We start from the raw sequence: 21,791 nt of genomic DNA, 5'->3' as shown, positions 1-21,791 counted from the left end.
CTCATGACCTTTGCCCTGGGCGGAGTTCCTCACGCTGGCCCCCGGCAGATTCCCTACCACTGAGCCACCAGGTAAGCCCAAAACACACTGTAACTAACAAGCTATCCTCGTTGCTCTGACAGGCAGGAATGACTTGTAGATTTCTTAGAGATCCTTAAGTCTCCTTTTGTGCCCTGAAGAAGGGTCCTTCATTCATCGTAGCTTTCTCCCTGCTCATGACTCTGTCCCGTGCTTTATAAAATAGATCCAGGTTGGGTGCCCACCTAGGGGCATGTTCAGGTTTTAGCAGATACTGGTTAGTTAACACATCAGTTACTGTGCATATACACATATTCTTGGGCACATTTCATACCCATTACCTCTTTTTTTTAATTTTAATTTTTTATTTTTGCCTGAACCAGGTCTTAGCTGAGGCATGTAGCATCTTCGATCTTTAGTTGGGGCATATGGGTCTTTAGTTGAGTCATGCAAACTCTTAGTGGCAGCGTGTGGGATATAGTTTCCTGACCAGGGATCAAACCCAGGCCCCCTGCATTGGAAATGCGGAGTGTTACTCAGTGGACCACCAGGAAGTTCCCGCCCCACCCCTGACCCCGCCTTACATGGTACAAAAGGACCCTGGGAGATGAGGGTTGAGGTGTCTTCTTGTGGGGGAATCTGAGGCTCAGAAGTTGAGAGTGATATCCACAGCCCCACAAGTACACAGTACCTAGTGGATTAAAGCCCACATCTAACTCTGAGGGCTCTCCCGAGTGGCCTGTAACAAGCTTGCTGCCTTCTCTGCTTCTGCCCTGACTGCAGACTTTCCAACCAGCTCTGAGTATGGGTTATTTGGAAGAAGGTTAGGGAGTTCAACACCCCTGCTCCAAATGTGTGAGGCCAGGCTCCAGTCCCCGAAAGGGGAACACACCTGGGAATTCTTAGATAAGCTCATGTCTATAGCACAGTCCTTAGGGCCTCCCAGGTGGCGCTCATGGTAAAGAACCTCCCTGCCAGTGCAGCAGACGTAGGAGTTTGCAGGTTCAATCCCTGGGTCGGGAAGATCCCGTGGAGGAGGGCATGGCAACCCACTCCAGTATTCTAGCCTGGAGAATCCCATGGACAGAGGAGCCTGGTGGGCTACAGTCCATGGGGTTGCAAAGAGTCAGACAGAAGTGAAGCAACTTAGCACAGCACAACACAGATATCTATATATGGAGAGACATAAATCATCCATCGGAGAGACATAAATCATCCGTCAGAGAGACAGAAATCTCAGATACATAAATATCTCAGATATATCTTTATATATACAAATATCTATATATCTGTCTCTTTATATATGTTTTATGAAACACAAGACATATCCGAAAATGAGCTTCAGTGAAAACAGTATATATTTTACTTCTCGCTATATACTTTAAAGATACATATATAAAGTCAGAAGTAAAATACATGCTAACCATTTTCATTGATTTTATATATATATATATCTGTAAAGTGTATAATGAGAAGTAAAATGCATGCTAACCATTTTCATTGATTTTATATATATATATTTAAAGTGTGTAATGAGAAGTAAAATGCATGCTAACCATTTTCATTGATTTTATATATATATATATATCTGTAAAGTGTATAACGAGAAGTAAAATGTATACTAACCATTTTCACTGAAGCTCATTTCCAGATATGTCTTGTGTTTCATAAAAGTGTCCTTTTAGGGTCTCCCAGAAGGCTCAGTCGTGTCTGACTCTGTGACCCCATGGACTGCAGCCCACCAGGCTCCTCTGTCCGTGGGATTTTCCAGGCAAGAACACTGGAATGGGTTGCCATGCCCTCCTCCAGGGCATCTTCCAGACCCAGGGATTGAACTCAGGTCTCCTGCATTGCAGGCGGATTCTTTTCCACTGTGCCACTGGGAAGCCCCATTAGTGATATCTTTCATTCAGTGTAAAAATCTATATAGATAATTTTTTGGTTTTAAAAACTCAACACTTTTCCAGTGGTCCAGTGGTTAAGACTTTGCCTTCCAAGCCAAGGGGTGTGGGGTGTGATCTCTGGTCAGGGAGGTCAGATCCCAAATGCCTCATGACCAAAAAAAAAAATAATAATAATAATCACACAACATAAAAGAGAAGCAATATTGTAGGGTGTGCTCCCTGGTCAGGGAGGTAATATCCCACATGCCTCGTGACAAAAAAAAAAAACACACACACACACACACACACAACATAAATCAGAAGCAATATTGTAGCAAAGTCAGTAAAGACTTTAAAAGTTATATCCCCATCAAAAAAATATCTGTTAAAAAATTAAAAGTGTATTCTGAAGTGTGTTTGAATGAAGAGCCACGGGCCACGTGCCATGAAGCCATGCTTTTAAGAGCTCAGGTTATATGTCCACCATCGTCCCCTTCTGTGTCTGAATAGTGTGGCTGGAGGGATAGTGGCTTAGACCCTGACACAGCTGTGGAAAGCACCCACACACACTGACGCACGGCAGGAACTTTGCACGCTCTCTCCAGGAGCGGGTTCTGGCCGCCGCTCACGCTCCTCGTCTGTATCCATCCTCTGATACATTCGGTCACAGCACTTTAAGCAGCTCAGACCAGCCAACTCTGAATGGTCTCCTCTGAACTCTGGGTGGCTGGATGGCAGGGCATGGTCCATCCTGGCTTTATATTCTGAGTGCCTGGTGCTGTGTGGGCAAGAGTACTTGCGAGAGGCTCCGGCGGATGAAAGGAACAAGAGGACGTGTCCATCTGTGAGTGCAGAGTGTTGGTCACCTGAACTCCAGCTGGCTGGCTGTTGTTATCGCTGTCTGGTTTTTGGTTGTGGTTCACTCGCTCACTTGTGTCCGACTCTTTGCGGCCCCATGGACTGCAGCACGGCAGGCTTCCCTGTCCTTCACCATCTCTTGGTTTATACCTTAGTGCAATTGCCAGCTTCCGAGGGCCTTCGGAAGCTGTCCATGGACGTCTGTATTTGCATTCTGATTATTCCTGATGCTGACGCAAATGGGAATGCTCAGGGAAAGCTCAGATTCTCAGAAGAAGAGGCTCTGCTTGATGGCTCAGAAGGTAAAGAAACTGCCTGCAATGCGGGAGATTCAGGTTCAGTCCTGGGATCAGGAAGATCCCCTGGAGAAGGGAATGCCAACCCACTCCAGTATTCTTGCCTGGAGCATCCCATGGACGGAAGAGCCTGGAGGGCTACAGTCCTTGGGGTTGAAAGAGTCTGGTATAACTTAGTAACTATGTCAACAAATTTCACCTGGATGACTCAGCAGGTAAGGAATCTGCCTGCAGTGCAGGAGACTTGAGTTTGATCCGGAGGTCAGGAAGATCCCCTGGAGAAGGAATGGCAACCTGCTCCAGTATTCTTGCCTGGAGAATCCCATGGACGGAGGAGTCTGGTGGGCAAAGAGTCAGACAGGATTGACACTTTCTTTCTCAGAAGAGGAGTATACTATGCAAGACCTTCTTGACAGGCAGGAGAATTACATTGTAGCTGTCTTCCTGCCTGGATTTCACTCCCAGGGGAGGACAGGATGTAAATCTTTGCGATTCTGAGGTTGGCATGATCACGGATTGCTGGCAAGGTGCAGAGAGCTGCCTTTTGTATTTGTAACGAATAGAGAGAAGGCGTGGAGCAGACAAAAAGTTCTATCTCTTCACACAGCCTGAGAGGCTGGACGCAGTAAAGTTTCAAAATTGTTTACTGAAGTGCTTTAGCTAAAAGAAAAAAAAAAAATGCAGTGAAGCTGTTATGGGGAGATCTCCTTCCTGCCAGCTTGCTCAAGTGTTCCTTTAGTTTTCAAGGTCGTAGAGAGGAAGAGAGATGGGACTGTGAGGGTCTTTTCCTGCCATCTCTCTGGAAGGACAGCTGAGCATAGGTTCTTAAAAAAAAGTGCAGGTTGCTCAATCGTGTCCGACTCTTGCAACCCCATGGACTGTAGCCTGCCAGGCCCCTCTGTCCATGGGATTCTCCAGGCAAGAATCCTGGAGTGGGTTGCCTTTCCCTTGTCCAGGGGATCTTCGTTCGTCCAGAAGACCAAGCTGTCCATCACACCCGAGAAAGTGAGAAGGGCAGAATGACCAATCCGTTCAGCCTACATTCCCAGGGTTCCACTGATGACACCTCTATTCCCAGGGGGGAAATCCTCACAGTTTGATTTTATTTTTGCAAGCTGGATATTTCTCTCTTTTTTTTTTTTTAACCAAGGGAATAAGCGTTTTCACTTTCAGAATCAAATAGCAACAACAAACAGCATCCAACATGCTTATTTTGCCCTTGGATTTTTCTCTTTTTTTCAGGCATGCTGAGACCCCTTTTCTGCTTGTCCTGTCTTACCTGCATGTGCACACAGCTCTCTTCTCTTCAAAGGACTTTGCCGGCAAAAGTCAACACGGCTCCTACGGGGATGCCGCTGAGGAGATGGATTGGAGCGTCGGTATGTGTCCCTGTAACTTCCGTCTGTGGGTTTCCCGGGTGGCTCTGTGGTTAAGAATCTGCCTGCCAATGCAAGAGACACAGGATCGGTCGCTGGGTGGGGAAGATCCCCTGGAGAAGGGAATGGCAACCTGCTTGCCTAGTGTTCTTGCCTAGGGAATCCCATGGACGGAGGAGCCTGGCGGGCTACAGTCCAGGAAGTCACAAACAGTCAGGCATGACTTAGCAACTAAGCAACAACAGTCTTCAGTCTGAACTTCACGAGTGGCTGCAACTTTTCCTGCCTCCTAGCTTGTTTCTTCTGAGTTTCTGCCTGTGTGTCTGATACCATCAGAGATAGCACGTGCTGGGTTTTTTTGTTTGTTTGTTTGTTTTCGTGTTCCAAAGAAAAGTCACCAGACGAACGCTAAGCATGGCAGGTAAAGTGAAAGTGTTAGTCGCTCAGTCATGTCTGACTCTTTGTGACTCCGTGGACTGTAGCCTGCCAGGCTCCTCTGCCCATGGGATTCCCCAGGCAAGAATACTGGAGTGGGTAGCCATTTCCTCCTACAGGGGATCTTCCCAACTCAGGGATCAAACAACAGGTAAGCAGCGTATAATAAGCATCTTAACCGCAGATGCGGTTGAGGTTACCAATGGATACAGCGCCGGGGAGTCTGGGTCTGTGAGCTGCTGATCAAAGAGATGAATGCAGGAAAAAGAGTCAGGCATTTATTCTTTCCTCCTGTTATGCTTTTTTTATGTGTTTATTTTAATTTTTGGCTGCTCTGGGTTCTCATTGCTGTGCGTGGGCTTTCTCTAGTTTGGGCGACTGAGGGCTACTCCCTAACTAAGGGTCTCGGGCTTCTCATTGGGGTGCCTTCAGTAACCTTTCAGAGCAAGGAGTGTAGAGCTTGGGGTCAGCAGTTGCTGCATGCCTGCTTCGTTGCCCCGTGGCACGTGGCATCTTAATTCCCCGGCCACGGATTGAACCCAAGTCCCCTGCTCGGGAAGGCAGTTTCTTAATCCCTGGACTGCCTGGGGATTCCCACCGCTGACTCTTTTAGCGGTAGAATCTGAGCAGCCCCTTGTCTCTAGCACAGTTGGGTGCAGGGCAGGTTCGGCAGACAGAAGACTCGCCCGGCGGTTACAGCTGTGGACAGTCTCGCTGCAGGAACCTTGAGGTCCTCTTCTTCTCTGGATCCTGTTAACGCTCACTGTGTCTCCTTCTCCAGCGTGAGTGCTTCTTGCTGCGTCTGCGAGGATGGCGGTGGGGGAGGGGGGGTTCCCTTGCTCTCTGCGTCCGTCCTCCCTAAGCAGGTTACCCTATTTCCTGAGAGACGTGGCATGTTTGTCGGAGGAACCCGAAAGACTTCTTAGTGAACTTTTTGCTTTCTAGAAGATATTTTTTTAATGTGTATTTCACTTGGCTGCGTCGGGTCTCACTTGTAACATTGGGATCTCAGTTGCATCATCTGGGATTTTTTTGTGTGTGTCATCTGGGATTTTTTTTGTTGTCGTAGTGCTTGGATTTTCTAGTTGTGGATGTAGGGACTCAATAGTTGCGGTGAGCGGCCTCAGTGGCTCCTCGGCATGTGGGGTCTTAGTTCCCCAAGCGGGGATCGAGAACTGCGCGTCCCCTGCATCAGAAGGCAGATGCTTTAGCACTGGAGCACCAGGGAAGTCCCTGAGGTGTTACTCTGTAAACTGCGCGTTGCACATCCACGTGAAATCATGGTGACCGCGCTTTCTCTTGCGACTTTCCTGATGGCTCAGCGGGTGAAGAATCCGCCTGCAGTGCAAGCAAGCAGACATAGGAGACGTGTTTGATCCCTAGAGTGGGAAGACCTCCTGGAGGGGGAAATGGCAACCCACTCCAGTATTCTTGCCTGGGAAATCCCATGGGCAGAGGAGCCTGCCAGGCCACAGTCCAAAGGGTTGCAGAGTTGGGCACAACTCAGGGACACAGCTGAGTGTGCATGCCTGTGCTTTCTCTTGCACAGCTTCTCAGCCTCAGGGGAGGCTGCAGAGTGTAGGGGAAGCCGGAGTGTTTGGGTAAAACAGAGGGATCGAAAAATCCGTGAGTTCTGAACTTCCCATTCACTTCCTGTGTGCTCCAGCGATGTCTCTGGTGCTCAGGTCATTGGCCCCCTCTGCACAAAATTGGACAAAAGTGAGTCAATGGCACCGTCAACAGGTTGCTCAAGATTTTTGCCGTATTTCCTTTTTTTTTTTTTTTCCCCCTTTTTACCCCTTCTCTCGTACTCCCTTCCCTTGCGGTTCCCTGAGCTCAGCGTTTCTCTCAGTGAGGTGTTTAGGAGATCCTTGAACGTGGCCATAGAGTTTTGTTTGTTGGTTTGTGTTAAGAGCACATTGAACCTGACAAGGGTCACCGACTGTGGTGAAGACAAGAACAACTTTTGTTTCGTTTCATTTAAACCTTGGGAGGAGCATCGTCTTTTGGACAAGGTGACTGCAGCCCTGTTCTAGCTTCTTACTGTTTCCCTAACTATCTGCGTGATTTTGACAGATGTCTTAAATCTCTGTGACTGATGAGTTCAGATGAAGCCACTTCTGAGTTTCTTTCTAACCTTCTCTGTGATGCCACACTAGTCAGTCAAATGATGAGCACGTAGCTGGAAAAACAAAGGCGGCCAGAACATTCCACCTAATGAGATCGGTGAGAAGGATTCATTATACTCAGGGCTTTGGCATACAGCTCGTACAAGCCCGCCTTCTTTCATTTCTGCTTCTTAAAATGTTGCATGTAAATTAGCTTACATTTTCCACACCTTAGTAGTGTAAATCAGTAGAATAGTCCTCCGTAGTGTGAATCAGTAGAATATTTTATCTCTTTAATGAGTGTTATATATTAATGTAACCAGTTTTGTATCCAGCTCTCTGACGTGTCTTGGCTGGCAAGCAGGCTTTTGCTAGTATGATCACACGTATTGATTACATTTTATTTAATTAGATCAGCACGTCTTCCTACCCTCACTCATTAAAAATAAATCTAACTTCCAATGTGTTTCTGCTACTCATCCGTCGTGAGTAAAACAGAGCATTTTTTTGAATCTTTGAGATCTACAGTAGACCCGGTATCGTATTAACAGGTGGTTGTGTTCTTCCTTTTTTTTTTTTTTTGCCCCAAATAAAATCCTCCCCTTAAGCCATTACATCCATGGCTCAGGATGTTTCTGTTGTTTTACAAACTCAATACCTCTGAGCATTTTGAAGAATACGGCTTCTTTCCAGGAGGACCCTTTCTCTGTCACCAAGAAGGGGACTCTGGGAGAAAGTGAACTAAAGTGACCCAGAGGTATCGGCTTAAAAGAAACACCTCAAGCACCATGGGAGACTGAGCTAGAAGCCATCAGGCAGACAGGCTGTAGCCCTGTCCTTTAGACTCTAAAATGCTCTAAAGTTGAGGGCGTTTTCTTTCTAAATATTTGGAGACGGCATAGCTATCCAGAGCCTAACTCTCCCCACTGCGGGTCTCTCCATACCTGTAAAAGCATATTCATAAAGGATCCTCTCTTATTTAATTGTCCGCCACGGCCTATCTCACCCCACGTCGTGGAGCTGGGACCGCTTTATTCTCAGCTGTGTGATCGCTGTTGCTTGTATTGTTATTATGCCACAGAAAGGACGGCCCGCAGAGATACGATGTAAGCTCTACACAACAGGTTTAGTCACTAAATCTTTGTCGGACTCTTTGCGACCCCATGGACTGTAGCCCACCAGGCTCCTCTGTCCATGGGATTCTCCAGCCGAGAATGCTGGAGTGGACTGCCATGCCCTCCTCCAGGGGATCTTCCCGCCCTGGGGATGGAACCCACATCTCTTACAGCAGGTGGGTCCTGTACCACTAACCCCCCCGGGGAAGCCCACACATGAGACAGCTGGCAGTAAAAGTCCACAGGGTGGCCGAAATCCTGAAACTCTTAACACCACCTTGCAGTTTGAGAGGTGGGCAGTGTTCTGCTTATCACAGTCACTGCCTGCAAAGGGCGTGCCCTGCACCTGCTCTCGCCTTCACACATGTCCCCTCCCTTTGTGATGTCAAGGGTCAGGGCGGTGTTCCTTTTCTGTCAGAATGGTGTGCAGTCCACAGCAAGTCACAGGGAGAGGGGCATCACCTTTAATACATGCCTAATATAGGATAAGACCTTGGCTTAAGGGAATGTAGGAGTTCCTAAGGGAGTTAAGGTCTATACCGTCTTAAGCTGTGGTTTTTCCAGTAGTCATGTACAGATGTGAGAGTTGGACCATAAAGAAGGCTGAGCCTGGAAGAATCAATGCTTTCAAACTGTGGTAAAGACTCTTGAGGGTTCCTTGGACTGCCAGGAGATCCAACCAGTCCATTCTAAAGGAGATCAGTCCTGAATATTCATTGGAAGGACTGATGCTGGAGCTGAAGTTCCAATACTTTGGCCACCTGATGCAAAGAGCTGACTGACTTGAAAAGACCCTGATGCTGGGAAAGATTGAATGTGGGAGGAGAAGGGGACGACAGAGGATGAGATGATTGGATGGCATCACCGACTCGATGGACGTGAATCTGAGTACGCTGCGGGAGTTGGTGATAGATAGGGAGGCCTGGCGTGCTGCAGTCCATGGGGTCGCAAAGAGTTGGACATGACTGAGCCACTGAGAAACAGCAGCAAGGGAGTTAAGATTCGTCCAAGTGATTTTGAAATAACCCAGAGGAAGGAGGAATGAATGAATGTCTGGAAGGAGGTGCAGATGAGTCTGGAGAGCTTTTAGAAAGGGACAAGTCCCCATATGTGGCCAGTGGCCTGCCTCAGCGTTTCAGCAGGACACGCACTTTCCGAGGAAGCCTTTGGGCAGTTGTGATCTGATTTTCAACCAAGTCTGATTTTCAACCCCAGTTAATCCCCCAGCAGCAAAGCTTTGGGGGAGGAACAAATGGATAAAATGTTGCTGGGATGGATGAAAGAGGCTAACTCTATTTCTAAAAAAAATTTTTAACTTAATTTTGTATTGAAATGTAGTTGATATACAGTGTCAGTTACAAGAGTACCAGGTAGTCATCATTCACAGCTTTGAAAGGTTATACTCCACTTACAGTTATTATAAACTATTTCATACATTCCCCGTGATGTACGATATACCAATCTTTATAACTTAGCTTTGTGCATGGTAGTTTATACTGAAAGAAGGCATCTTTTTTTTGAAAGTTACTGTGTTGATTCCTAGGGCTTCCCAGGTGGCGCTAGTGGTAGAGAACCCACCTGACAATGCTGGAGACGTAAGAGACACGGATTCAATCCCTGGGTCGGGAAGATCCCCTGGAGAAGGGCATGGCAACCCACTCCAGTATTCTTGCCTACAGAATCCCATGGACAGAGGAGCCCGGCAGGCTATAGTCCATGGGGTTGCAGAGAGTTGGACACGACCGAGGTGACTTAGCATGCCCGCACAGATTGATTCGTAAAGAGGTCAGACAGTTTTCTTTCATTTTTTTTTAAGCAAACAAACAAAAATCTATTATTTATCAAGTGGAGTCAGAGCATTTCACAAGCCCCATCCTCCTGTAGTAAGAAACTACAGTGGCTGAATTTTTCACGAGTTCTCCTCTGCTAATGATACCTCTAAGATTAGCTTCCAAGACATATTTTAAATATTCAGCAAACACTGTTTCTTTCTGTCTCTCGAGCCATCAACGACGTGGTCATTAAAACTCAACTCAAGCAACAAATCGGACCTCATTTCCTCACTGGTAGTTTCCTTTATTGAAAAATTCCCTTTTGGAATTTTCGAAAGACTTTTAAGTTCTCTGGTGGGATGAGAGAGAGGTATGTGTTTACACTTGTCCGTTTGCATTAAGTTTCTCTTCCAGGGTGTCCTTAGTAACACACCTTAAAAAAAAAATGCCTGAGTTTGTAAAAATTTGCTTTTAATTCAGTAAGTTCCCTGGGATTCTAAATACCCAAAGTGGAAACTGATTTTTTTTTTTAAAGAAATGCATCAGTTGATTCCGGAGTATCAAATCTTGGATATATGCTCGGGATGGCAGCTTAGCTCTGTGACAGATAGAATGTGACCTCTGGTGCAATTGCCATAATCTCTGGTTACCCAGATAATCAGGAAACGGAGGCTGCAGAAAGCATCCTCGCCGGCCCTTTTGACAGGCTCTAGCATTGCAGAAACCTCTGCCCTAATGAGCAGGCTTTTTATTCAAGCAGGAGACAGGAGAGAGATGAAGCTGTTTTCCATTACAGACCACTGTTTACCTGAATTGTGAGGTACATAACGAGGTTTCAGAACTTCAAGAAAACATTTAGGAAGCGATGACAACCTGTGCCCGGTAACAAAATGACTAATACAGACCCACCTATGTCCAGTTTTCTTTCCACGGCTGTCAAATATATCGAATAAAAAGACAGGATTAAAGAAAGATCCCCTGCCCCGTTTCCAAACACAGAGACTAAGCTTCAGGACGTGTGCGAAAGAAACTTAAGAAAATGTGCCATTAGGACATTTGGGAGAGCTTACTGTGAGATTTCCAAATGCAAGGCTTCTGGAAAATAATAAATGGGATATTGTTACTGGAGGATACCTTTATTTATTTTAATTTTGTTGAAGTGGCAGGAAATGGCAACCCACTCCAGTATTCTTGCCCGGAGAATCCCATGGACAGAGGAACCTGGCAGGCTATATACAGTCTATGAAGTTGCAAGCGTTGGACACAACTTAGCCACTAAACCACCACATAGCCGATTTACAATGTTGTGTTAATTTCTGCTATAAAGCAAAGTGACTCAGTTGTGCATGCACACCCAGACACACATACACACACACATATATGTGCCTGCTCAGATAGACAAGGACAGGGAAGCCTGGCGTGACACAGTCCATGGGGTCGAAAAGAGTCAGACACGACTGAGCTCCTGAACAACAATAATTTTTGATCATACCTCACAGCATGTGGGATCTTAGTTCTCCGACCAGACTTTGAGCTGGTACCCCTGGCGTTGGAAGTGCAGAGAGTCTTGACCACTGCACCACCAGAGAAGCCCCTGACTCTCTTCAGTTAGCATGGAAGCATTTGGGAGCAAAGTCTCTTTACAGAGGACTGTGTAAGTCACTTTATTTGCCCCCAAGCAGTAGGAGAAAAGAGAGGTGAGGTCTTCAAGTAGCTTACTCCCATAAACAAACCCTTCTCCATCCAAAATGGATCTTGTCTGTCAGGTACCCCAGATATGAGTGATGCAGAAAACTCAAACGAAATAAAACTCTGTTGTTTCTGGAGTTCGTCGAGTGCTGGCTGCACTTTACACGAAATTCCATTCATTAAGGTCACTAACATCAGATCCAGCCATCAACTCTAAGGAGACGTTTGCTGATTTTATCAGTTACTTCGATTTTAAAACGATTGCTCAGTGGCATTGAACTGCACACTCTTCTTGGAGTCGGCCGTGACAGACTGTGATTTGGGCAGCACATCCACGTTTGCAGTTCGCACGGGACCGTTAGGGAAGGAACACTGCTGTCATAATATATATATATTTTTTCCACTCGGAAGTAAGACAATAGCCAGAAGAGCACGAAAATGACAGCGTTACGGCATTTTAAGCCTTTTAAGTTTGATCATTTGAAAGCAGAATTGCCCATCAGCTACCTCTGTCGACACCCCGTTGCCCGCCTGCCAAATCTCATCGGTAACAACCATCTCATTTACGCATTTATGCATCTGATTTTCAGCACATAAATAAGCCGTGCGCTCGGAACAGAGAAAGCTACGAGAAATAAGCGTCTCTGACGATCTCGGAAGCGTCGAGTGCTGACTTTGAGAAAAGTCATTTTGCCTTGTCTCAACAACGTGGCCTTTGCGTTTTGCTTGGTGTTGCTTTGTAATTAAGCCAGGGGCAGGATGCAGGGGGGTGGGCGGTGGGTAGAGAGGAGAGTTCCAGAAAGGGCATTGCTGTCGACTTTGGAAGAGAGGGAGTGCCTCTGGGTGCCCATAGAGTCGATGCTTCTGCTGTTCGGATGCAGGGGGGTGGGCAGTGGGTAGAGAGGAGAGTTCCAGAAAGGGCATTGCTGTCGACTTTGGAAGAGAGGGAGTGCCTCTGGGTGCCAATAGAGTCGATGCTTCTGCTCTTCGGTGCCTCACCCAACACGGCAATGCTTGTGTGCAAAAAAAGAAAAAAAAGAGTTCTTGCACTCAGGAGCCAGGCTGCAGCAGGCATCACTGATCAAGCAGGGGGCGGTCGCTTCGATTGGGATGAAGGAGAGGGAACCTGGGAGCAGGGCCGTATACATGCAGTTGCGACCAACACAGGTGTTGTGGATGGTGATGACTCCAGGGTAGAGTGCACACTCACCTGTGTGTGTGTGTGTGTGTGTGTGTGTGTGTGCCTGAGCGTGCATGCACAGAACGACAAATCATGCGTTTGGGAAGGAAAGTCTCTTTACAGGGGACTGACTCTCTGAGACATTTTCTTTGCTCCCAAGCAGTAGAAGAATGGGCCAAGCCGGGTCATGAAGGAACCTATTTCCATAAAGTCCATCTCCGTACATTTTATTTGACTCTTTCCTGATTTTTTTTTTTTTATTGAAGTATGGTTGATTTACAGCGTTGGGTTAATTTCTGCTGTACAGCAGTGATGCAGTGATACTTGCATATATATATATATATATACATATTCTTTTTCGTGTCTTTTCCCATTATGGTTTGTCACAGGATATTGAATACAATTCCCTGGGTTGTACACTAGGGCCTTCTTGTTTATCCGTCTCATATGAAATACTTTGCCTCTGCCAATCCCAAACTCCCAGCCCATTCCTCCCCCCGACCCCTTCCTCCTTGGCAACCAGAAGTCTGTTCTCTATTTCAGTGGGTCTGTTTCTGTTTCCTAGACATGTTCATTTGTGTCATTTTTGTAGATTTCATGTAAAAGTGATATCATACAATATTTCTCTTTGTCTGACCTCACATATAAGGGATATCATACGATATTTGTCTTTGTCTGACCTCACATATAAGGGACATCATACGATATTTGTCTTTGTCTGTCTGACCTCACATATAAGCGATATCATACGATATTTGTCTTTGTCTGACCTCACATATAAGGGATATCATACGATATTTGTCTTTGTCTGACCTCACATATAAGCGATATCATATGATATTTGTCTTTGTCTGACCTCACATATAAGGGATATCATATGATATTTGTCTGAATTAGCTAGTGTGAGAATCTCTAGGGCCATCCATGTTGCTGCAAATGGCATTATTTCAGTTTTTTTTTTTTTTTTATGGCCGAGTGACATCCTGCTGTGTATACATGTACCACCTCTTGTTTGCCCGCTTATCTGTCAATGGACTTTTGGGTAGCTTCCATGTCCCAGCTAGTGGTAAAGAACCTGCTTGCCAGTGCAAGAGACTCAGGAGACGTGGGTTTAATCCCTGGGTCGGGAAGATCCCCTGGAGGAGGGCGTGGCAACCCACTCCAGTATTCTTTCCTGGAGAATCCCATGGACAGAGGAGCCCTGGCAGGGGTGGGGGGGTGGGGAGGGGTGGTTCAGTCCGTAGGGTCGCACAGAGTTGGACATGACTGAAGTGACTTAGCACACATGTCCTAGCTATTGTAAATACTGCTTCTTGCCTAGAAAATTCCAGGGACAGGGGAGCCTGGCGGGCTACAGTCTGTGGGGTCGCAAAGAGTCGGACACAATGGAGCCACTAAACAAACAAACAGAAATGACCACTGGGGGGTATGTATCTTTTCAGATTGGGGTTTTCTCTGGATGCATCCCCCCAGCAGTGGGGCTGCTGGGTCAAGCAGCAGCTGTATGTTAAGTTCTTTAAGGAACAACCATATTGTTCTTCACGGTGACTGTACCAGTTTACATTCCCACCAGCGGTGTAGGAGCGTTTTCCACTCCACACTGCCTCCAGCATTGATTATTTGTGGACTTCCTGATGGTGGCCATTCTGACCAGTGTGAGGCGATACGTCGTTAAGAGTTTCGGTCTGTGATTCTCTAATAATTAGTGATGTTGAGCATCTTTTCATGTGCCTCTTGGCCATCTCTATCAATGGCATTGATTTTCTTTGCTTTGCTCTTGCAAATGAATCTTTATCTGCCAAAGTGCAATTTTTCTCTTATTAATCTATTCTTGATTTTATGTCTCTGAGATATGCACGTCTGGAAAGCTTCATATAAATTAGGATATCAGAAAATCAAATAATAGGGTAGCAAAATGTACCTGCTTACATTTACATATATACATATATATGTATGTGTGTGTGTGTATATATATATAACACATATCAGTTCAGTTCAGTCGCTTAGTCATGTCTGACTCTGTGACCCCACACCAGGCCTCCCTGTCCATCACCAACTCCCGGAATCCACCCAAACTCATGTTCATCGAGTTTGTGATGCCATCCAGCCGTCTCACCCTGTGTCGTCCCCTTCTCTCCTGCCTTCAATCTTTCCCAGCATCAGGGTCTTTTCCAATGAGTCAGCTCTTCACATGAGGTGGCCGCAGTATTGGAGTTTTAGCTTTAGCATCAATCTTTCCAAAGAACACCCAGGACTGATCTCCTTTAGAATGGACTGCTTGGATCTCCTTGCAGTCCAAGGGACTCTCAAGAGTCTTCTCCAACACCACAGTTCAAAAGCATCCATTCTTTGGCACTCAGCTTTCTTTATAGTCCAGCTCTCACATCCGTACATGACCACTGGAGATATACATGCTTCCCAGGTGGCACGAGTGATAAAGAACCTGCCTGCCAACGCAGAAGGTGTAAGAGACGTGGGTTCAATCTCTGGGTCAGAAAGATCCCATGGAGAAGGGAATGGCAACCCACTCCAGTAGTCCTGCCTGGAGAATCCCATAGACAGAGGAGCCTGGTGGGCTACAGTCCATAGGGTCGCAAAGAGTTGGACACGACTGAAGCGACTTAGCATGCATGCAAGCAAGCACATATATAATATATATATATGTAAAACATAAGTTTTATATACAAAATTTAAACGTTTTCAGATTATCTTCCCTTCCTGTGTGAGTTTCCAGTATTTGTGACAAGATAGTAATCTTCTGCAGAAAGATCAGTTTTTGCAGCCTCAGGTTAGACATGCTGACAGTACGAAGTCAGGCAGTTAGGACGGGGAGAGAGCCCTGGGACAGGAACAGTTGAAGTCTGTTCATCCAGACTTTCGGCCATGAGGTGTAGTTAGAAATTCACTATGTAGAATATTGATTTTCATTCTCCAAATTAATTTATCCTATAAATCGTTAACCTCTGGGTTTCATAAACTCTGTAATCGCATTACCATTTTTTTTCAAAGCCCGAAGCTTAATTTTTATGTTCTTGAGCCCAGGATGGATATTATTTTACCTTGAATTTACATCTCAAATTAAAATGAGTATGTTTTCACACTCTTCCACAAAATCATTTCCCTAAAGAAGATAACACCATAAATTATCGAGGAATCAAGTTGCCCAGTTGAGTCAAACAGGATTAATAAAATTTCTGGCTGCAGAACCACAACAGCTATCACAAGAAGAATAGTAAATGTTTATTGACTCACAAGCTAAAATCTAAAATTGGTATATGCTAGACACGACTGAGCGACTTCCCTTTCACTTTTCCCTTTCGTACATTGGAGAAGGCAATGGCAACCCACTCCAGCGTTCTTGCCTGGAGAATCCCAGGGACAGGGGAGCCTGGTGGGCTGCCGTCTATGGGTTCACACCGAGTTGGACACGACTGAAGTGACTTGGCAGCAGCAGCAGCAGCCACTTATCTAACACCTCACATGGATAGTTTAGTGGCGATCTCACAATGGTGTTCTAAGAGATTTTTATCATCCTGTGGGTGAGGAAGTGAAGTTTGGAGAGGCTCAGTGACTTGTGTAAGACTGCCCAGGCGCCACTAGGCTACACTGCTCCTCTGAAGCCAGAAAAGATTTATAGTTTGTTGAATTAATTGAGAAAGTAGACGTTGTCTCCTCTCCAGCTGCGGCTTATCTATACGACAAGACTCTTTGGACCAATGGCCTCCAACGATTTTCCTCCCGCTCCCATATCCTAGGAGTTCATCCATCCCTGCATTCTTGACTTTGTTTCACACCCTCTAGAGATGTATTCTTCGCAGTGTCCAGGACATGGAGGTGACCTTCATGTCCATGGAGAGATGAATGGATAAAGAAGTTGTGGTACGTATAGAGAGTGGAATATTACTCAGCCATGTAAAGGAAAAGGATTTGAGTCCATTGTAGGGATGTGGATGGATCTAGAGTCTGTCGTACAGAGTGAAAGAAATCAGCAAGAGAAGAGCAAATACCGTATGTTAACTTACACACACACACGTATATGGAATTTAGGGAAATGATACTGATGAGCCTATTTCCAGGGCAGGAACAGAGACAAGTGATGTAGGACACAGACTGTGGATATGGCGGGGGAAGGAGAGGGTGGGACGATTCGAGGGAGTAGCCCTGACATCTGTACATGACCGTGCATAAGACAGGGAGCTGGGTGGAAGCTGCTGTACAGCGCGGGGAGCTCCGCTTGGCGCTCTGTGATGACCTGGAGAGTTGGGATGAGGGCGTCGGGGGGAGACTAACAAGGGAGAGGGGATGTGTTTATATATGGCTCATTCACTTTGTTGTGCAGCTGAAACCTGTACAACAACACTGTAAAGCAATTATCCGCCAACTAAAAAAAAAAAGAAAAGGAAAAATTAAACAGATGCAGAAAACAATAGGATGTCCATGTTGGGTATCTCAGGGGTGTTTTGTATATCACTGCCTTCTCCCTCAGCCTCTTCCGATTAGCACATTTAATCTGCTAATTAAATATATCTGGGCATAGCAAGAAAGGACAAATTAGGATTTGAGAGATGGAGTTAAAGCAACGTTTAAATGGTATTCCATGGAGGACCAGTGTCTATATTTGAAAGGTGAGATCAAAATTAGGGGTGAGGAGCAGATTTGAATACTTGTTGCTTTCGAGTCGTGACCCCCAATTAGCGGTTGTCAAAAAGTCAAAAGCAATAATTCCCATGCCTGTGGACTTCCCCTGGGGGGTTTCAGTGGTTAAGATTTTTGCTTTCCAGTGCCCGGGGTGGGTGTTCAATTCCTGGTCGGGGAGCTAGGATCACACAGACTTTGAGGCCAAAAAACCAATCCTTTAGACAGAAGCAACAGTGTAACAAATTCAGTAAAAACGTTAAAAAAAAAAAAAATCCTCCTATGTGATGTGTTAACACCTGCTTGAATGAGTTGAATTATCAGATGAAATGAAGTTACATACTTAGTAGAGTCAGCACAGTGCCGGGTATGCAACAAGTACTCAGTAAATGCTAGCTGCTATTATTGTCTTCATTACTACTATTGCTATTATTATTACTCTCCCTTTCACAGATGGGTGAAGCATGTTTGCTTAAAATGTACATTTGCCCACATTATATTGAGTAGAAAAGTCATGGATGGGAAAAAAAAAAAAAAAAAGTCCATGACGGAAAAGGAGACAGGTGTTTGGACCATCTTGTGGGTTTTTACATCACTGTCGCTATTTCATCTTCTATTTGAAATGGTCACCCTGGACTTCACATTCCCCACAGAGCCCTTCTGCCTGTGGCTTTGGTGTTCAGGATCTTACGGACAGAACTGAATTGCTTCTAAGAGCTTGAGCTCTCCCCATGAAGTCAGCATGTCACCCCAGAGTTAGATGGACATTTCAGGAACTGCAGGCAGCAAGCTGGAGGTCACTTGGACATAAGAGAGGAGCTTGGTGGGGTGGTAGTCAGTGTATCCACTTTTTTTTAATACGTATTTATTTGACAGCACCACGTCTTAGTTGTAGCATGCAGGGTCTTTTGTTAAGGCATGCAAACTCTTTTGTAGCATGCAGGGTCTTTGGTTGTGGCATGTATGATCTAGTTCCCTGTCCAGGAATCGAACCCAGTCCCCCTGCATTGGAAGTGTGGTATCTTAGCCACTGGACTACCAGGAAAGTCCCAGCATGTCCAGGTTTGAATTTGAATGGTGAGGAGTTGAATCTGTGAATAATGTAAAGGTGTCTGCAGACAGAAGCATCATTTTCCATTTTGTATCCTCAGCTTTATAGGTTGTCCAATCCAATGCCCAAGGGGGGGAAAAAAAAAACAAACCTAGTCCTGAGATTTAAAAAATGAGTAGGTCAATGTTATGTGGCAACCTAGATGAAAGGAGGGTTTAGGGGAGAATGGATACATGTATATATATATTGTTGGGTCCCTTGACTCTTCACCTGAAACAGTCACAACATTGTTAACTGCTGCTGCTGCTGCTAAGTCGCTTCAGTCGTATCTGACTCTGTGCGACCCCATAGACGGCGGCCCATGAGGCTCCCCTGTCCCTGGGATTCTCCAGGCAAGAACACTGGAGTGGGTTGCCATTTCCTTCTCCAATGCATAAACTGACTATGCCCCAAATGCTTCAATCCTTTGGCCACCTGAGGTGAAGAGCTGACTCATTGGAAAAGACCATGATGCTGGGAAAGATTGAAGTCAGGAGGAGGGGACAGCTGAGGATGAGACGGTTGGATGGCATCACTGACTCAGCGGATGTGAGTTTGAGCAACCTCTGGAAGATAGTGAAGGACAGGGAAGCCTGGCGTGCTGCAGTCCACGGGGGTTTCAAAGAGTTGGACACAACTTAGCGACTGAACAACAGTGCAAAATAAAACAGTTTAAAGTTTGAAAAGAAAATGAATACAGATAGTGTGAAGGGCATCATAAAAAAAGAGCCTTCTGAAGAGCTTGGTTTCCTTGGTCATTCACTGTCCATCGCCCCTGGACATGCACTGCTCACAGCCCTGTTCAGGTGGGAAGTGTAACGGTCATCTCTCCCATCGCTGGAGAAGTTCTGGCCGACCCCTTTCTAGAGCTCTGTGCTGGCTTGGACCATAGAAAGCGCCCCCTGGACCAGTGGGCAATGTCAGTCTCCATCACAAAGCCAGGACAACCTCCCCTGGCAAGTTCAACCGATGGCCTTTTGCATAGAGCAAACGAGATGCAGGCTTTCTTCTCTGCAGCCCAGTGAAGACCAGCAGATACACAGGTGTACCTACCTCAAGAGCAGGGAGACCTGTGTTCCCTCCGAGAGCTGCCGTTTGAAACGATTGCCTGCTGTCTGAGCGCCCGCTGCCCAGGTCAACCAGTTCTCTGTGATGCTTATCCTCCTGGGGACGCAACGGCCACAGACACTGACTGCAGAGCCTTCCTCTGACCTGCGGGCACGTTGGCTTTGATCCCCCCCACCCAGACTCACACGTGCGATGCCACTGAACACACGCGGTAATGCTGCTATTATGTACGTGCGCGAAAGCACAGCTGTGCTCGCTGAGAATGAGGACTGGTTGGAGTTATTCAAATCATTTCCATCCCATGCAACACCCTGGGCGGGGGTGGGGGTGGGAAAACACAATTTATTGTTAATCAGAAAAGATGGTTAAGCAGAGCCTTGGAAGCATCCCAGGTGATAGAGAACAAACGCTGGAGGAGGAAATCCGTCTCACAGCAGAGCTGCGATGAGGGCAGAGATGGGCTTCAGATGGGAAATCACCGTGTTCTCATAGCAACCAGCAGCAACACACAATAAGGATGAATTTCCTGGAGGCAGCGTGGGAAGTGAAGCCACGTCAGGAAAGGATCGTTCAGAGAAAACAACATTTCCATCTCGCAGCTTCATGCTTCTTAGTTACCCTGATCATCCTAATTATCTCTTTATTGTATTTAGTCAAAGCTATGACCAGCCTAGAAAGCATATTAAAAAGCAGAGACATTACGTTGCCAACAAAGGTCCATCTAGTCATAGCTATGGTCTTTCCAGTAGTCATGTATGGATGTGAGAGCTGGACCGTAAAAAAGGGTGAGCACCAAAGAATTGATGCGTTCAAACTATGGTGCTGGAAAAGACTCTTGCCAGTGCCTTGGACTGCAAGGAGATGAAACCAGTAAAGGCAATCGATCCTGAATATTCATGGGAAGGACGGATGCCGAAGGTGAAACTCCAGTACTTGGGCCACCTGATTTGAAGAACATTTGAAAAAGACCTTGAAAGATTGAAGGCAGGAGAAGGGGGTGACAGAGGATGAGATGGTTGGATGGCATCACCAACTCGATGGACGTAAGTTTGAGCAAGCTCCAGGAGTTGGTGATGGACAGGGAAGCCTGGCGTGCTGCGGTCCATGGGGTTGCAAAGAGTCGGACACGACTGAGCAAATGAACAGCAAGAACAACATCGTAAAGGTCTTCTCAGGTAGCTCAGTGGTAAGAAGTTTGCCTGCCGATGCAGAAGACAATGGTTGGATCCCTGGGTCAGGAAGATCCCTTGGAGGAGAAATTGGCAACCCAAACTCCAGTCTTCTTGCCTGGACAAAGGACAGAGGAGCCTGGTGGCCTACAGAGCTAGCTGCAAAGCATTGGACACAGCTGAGCAGGCGCACAGTGTCAGTACATTGACAAAGATAGCCCTGTTGGCTATGCTTCTAATCCCATGTAAGCTAACAGAGAATTGCCTTTGTAGGGTCAATGACAGCATAATTTCTCTCTCCTGGTAACTGATTCAGGGGCGCATAGAACATAGGGTGAAGCTTACTCCCAATATCACCTAGTGTTTCCCCAAGCCCTGCAGAGAGTCGTAGCCACCACCAGCTGCTGCAGTTATTAATAGATGCTCTCTCATTTGTCTTCAGATCCTACCCTCTTCCCGAACATTTGCGTTCCATCATTCACCTGTTGATCACAGGAAGGACTTAGTGAAATACTTTTAGGGGAATTTTTTAGCATTGCCTGTGTTCCCTGAATTACACTGAGTAGGTGGAAATTCTTTCTTAATTATTCATGGTGGGTGTCTGCTTTAGGAGATAGTCCCTTTCCTTAATGAGCTCGGTGTTTCCAGAAGAGTGAATAACGACGTCATGGTGTTTTTGTTTCCATATTTTGCCTGGATCCACCTACCTTATAGGAAACAAGAGAAAAGCCAGATTTACTGAAATTGCAAATCTTCCCTTAGACAAGTTGACTAAAAAAATTTTTTTTAATGAAGTATTGTTGATTTACAATGTTTCAGGTATACAGCAAAGTGATTCAGTTTTATATAGACACACACAACTTCTTCAGATTCTTTCCTGTTACAGATTGTTATAAGATATTGAATATAGTTCCCTGCGCTATACAGTAGGTCCTTGTGGTTTATCTGCTTTATGTAAAGTAGTGTATATCTTTTCATTTCAAATTCATAATTTATCCCTTCTCCCGACCCTTTGCTAGCTACAAGTGGGTTTTTTATGTCTGTGAGTCTGTTTCTGTTTTACGAATGAATTAATTTGCATCATTTTTTGGATTCCACA

The 21,791-nt window shown here is 45.9% G+C and overlaps 1 protein-coding gene across 1 annotated transcript in view; it reads left to right on the top strand.

The window, feature by feature from the left end:
* Nucleotides 1-21,791, top strand: part of STS (steroid sulfatase) — an 86,045-nt gene that overhangs the window by 12,787 nt on the left and 51,467 nt on the right. Inside the window, exon 5 of the mRNA XM_068963334.1 lies at nucleotides 4,298-4,434. Within this exon, the coding sequence (XP_068819435.1) occupies nucleotides 4,298-4,434 (137 nt within the window). The remainder of the gene's footprint in view (nucleotides 1-4,297; nucleotides 4,435-21,791) is intronic.

The sequence above is a fragment of the Capricornis sumatraensis genome, chromosome X, assembly GCF_032405125.1.
Source record: "Capricornis sumatraensis isolate serow.1 chromosome X, serow.2, whole genome shotgun sequence".
Lineage (NCBI taxonomy): Eukaryota > Metazoa > Chordata > Mammalia > Artiodactyla > Bovidae > Capricornis > Capricornis sumatraensis.
Note: the sequence above shows the minus strand (reverse complement) of the source record. Positions and strands in the feature narration are given on the sequence as shown.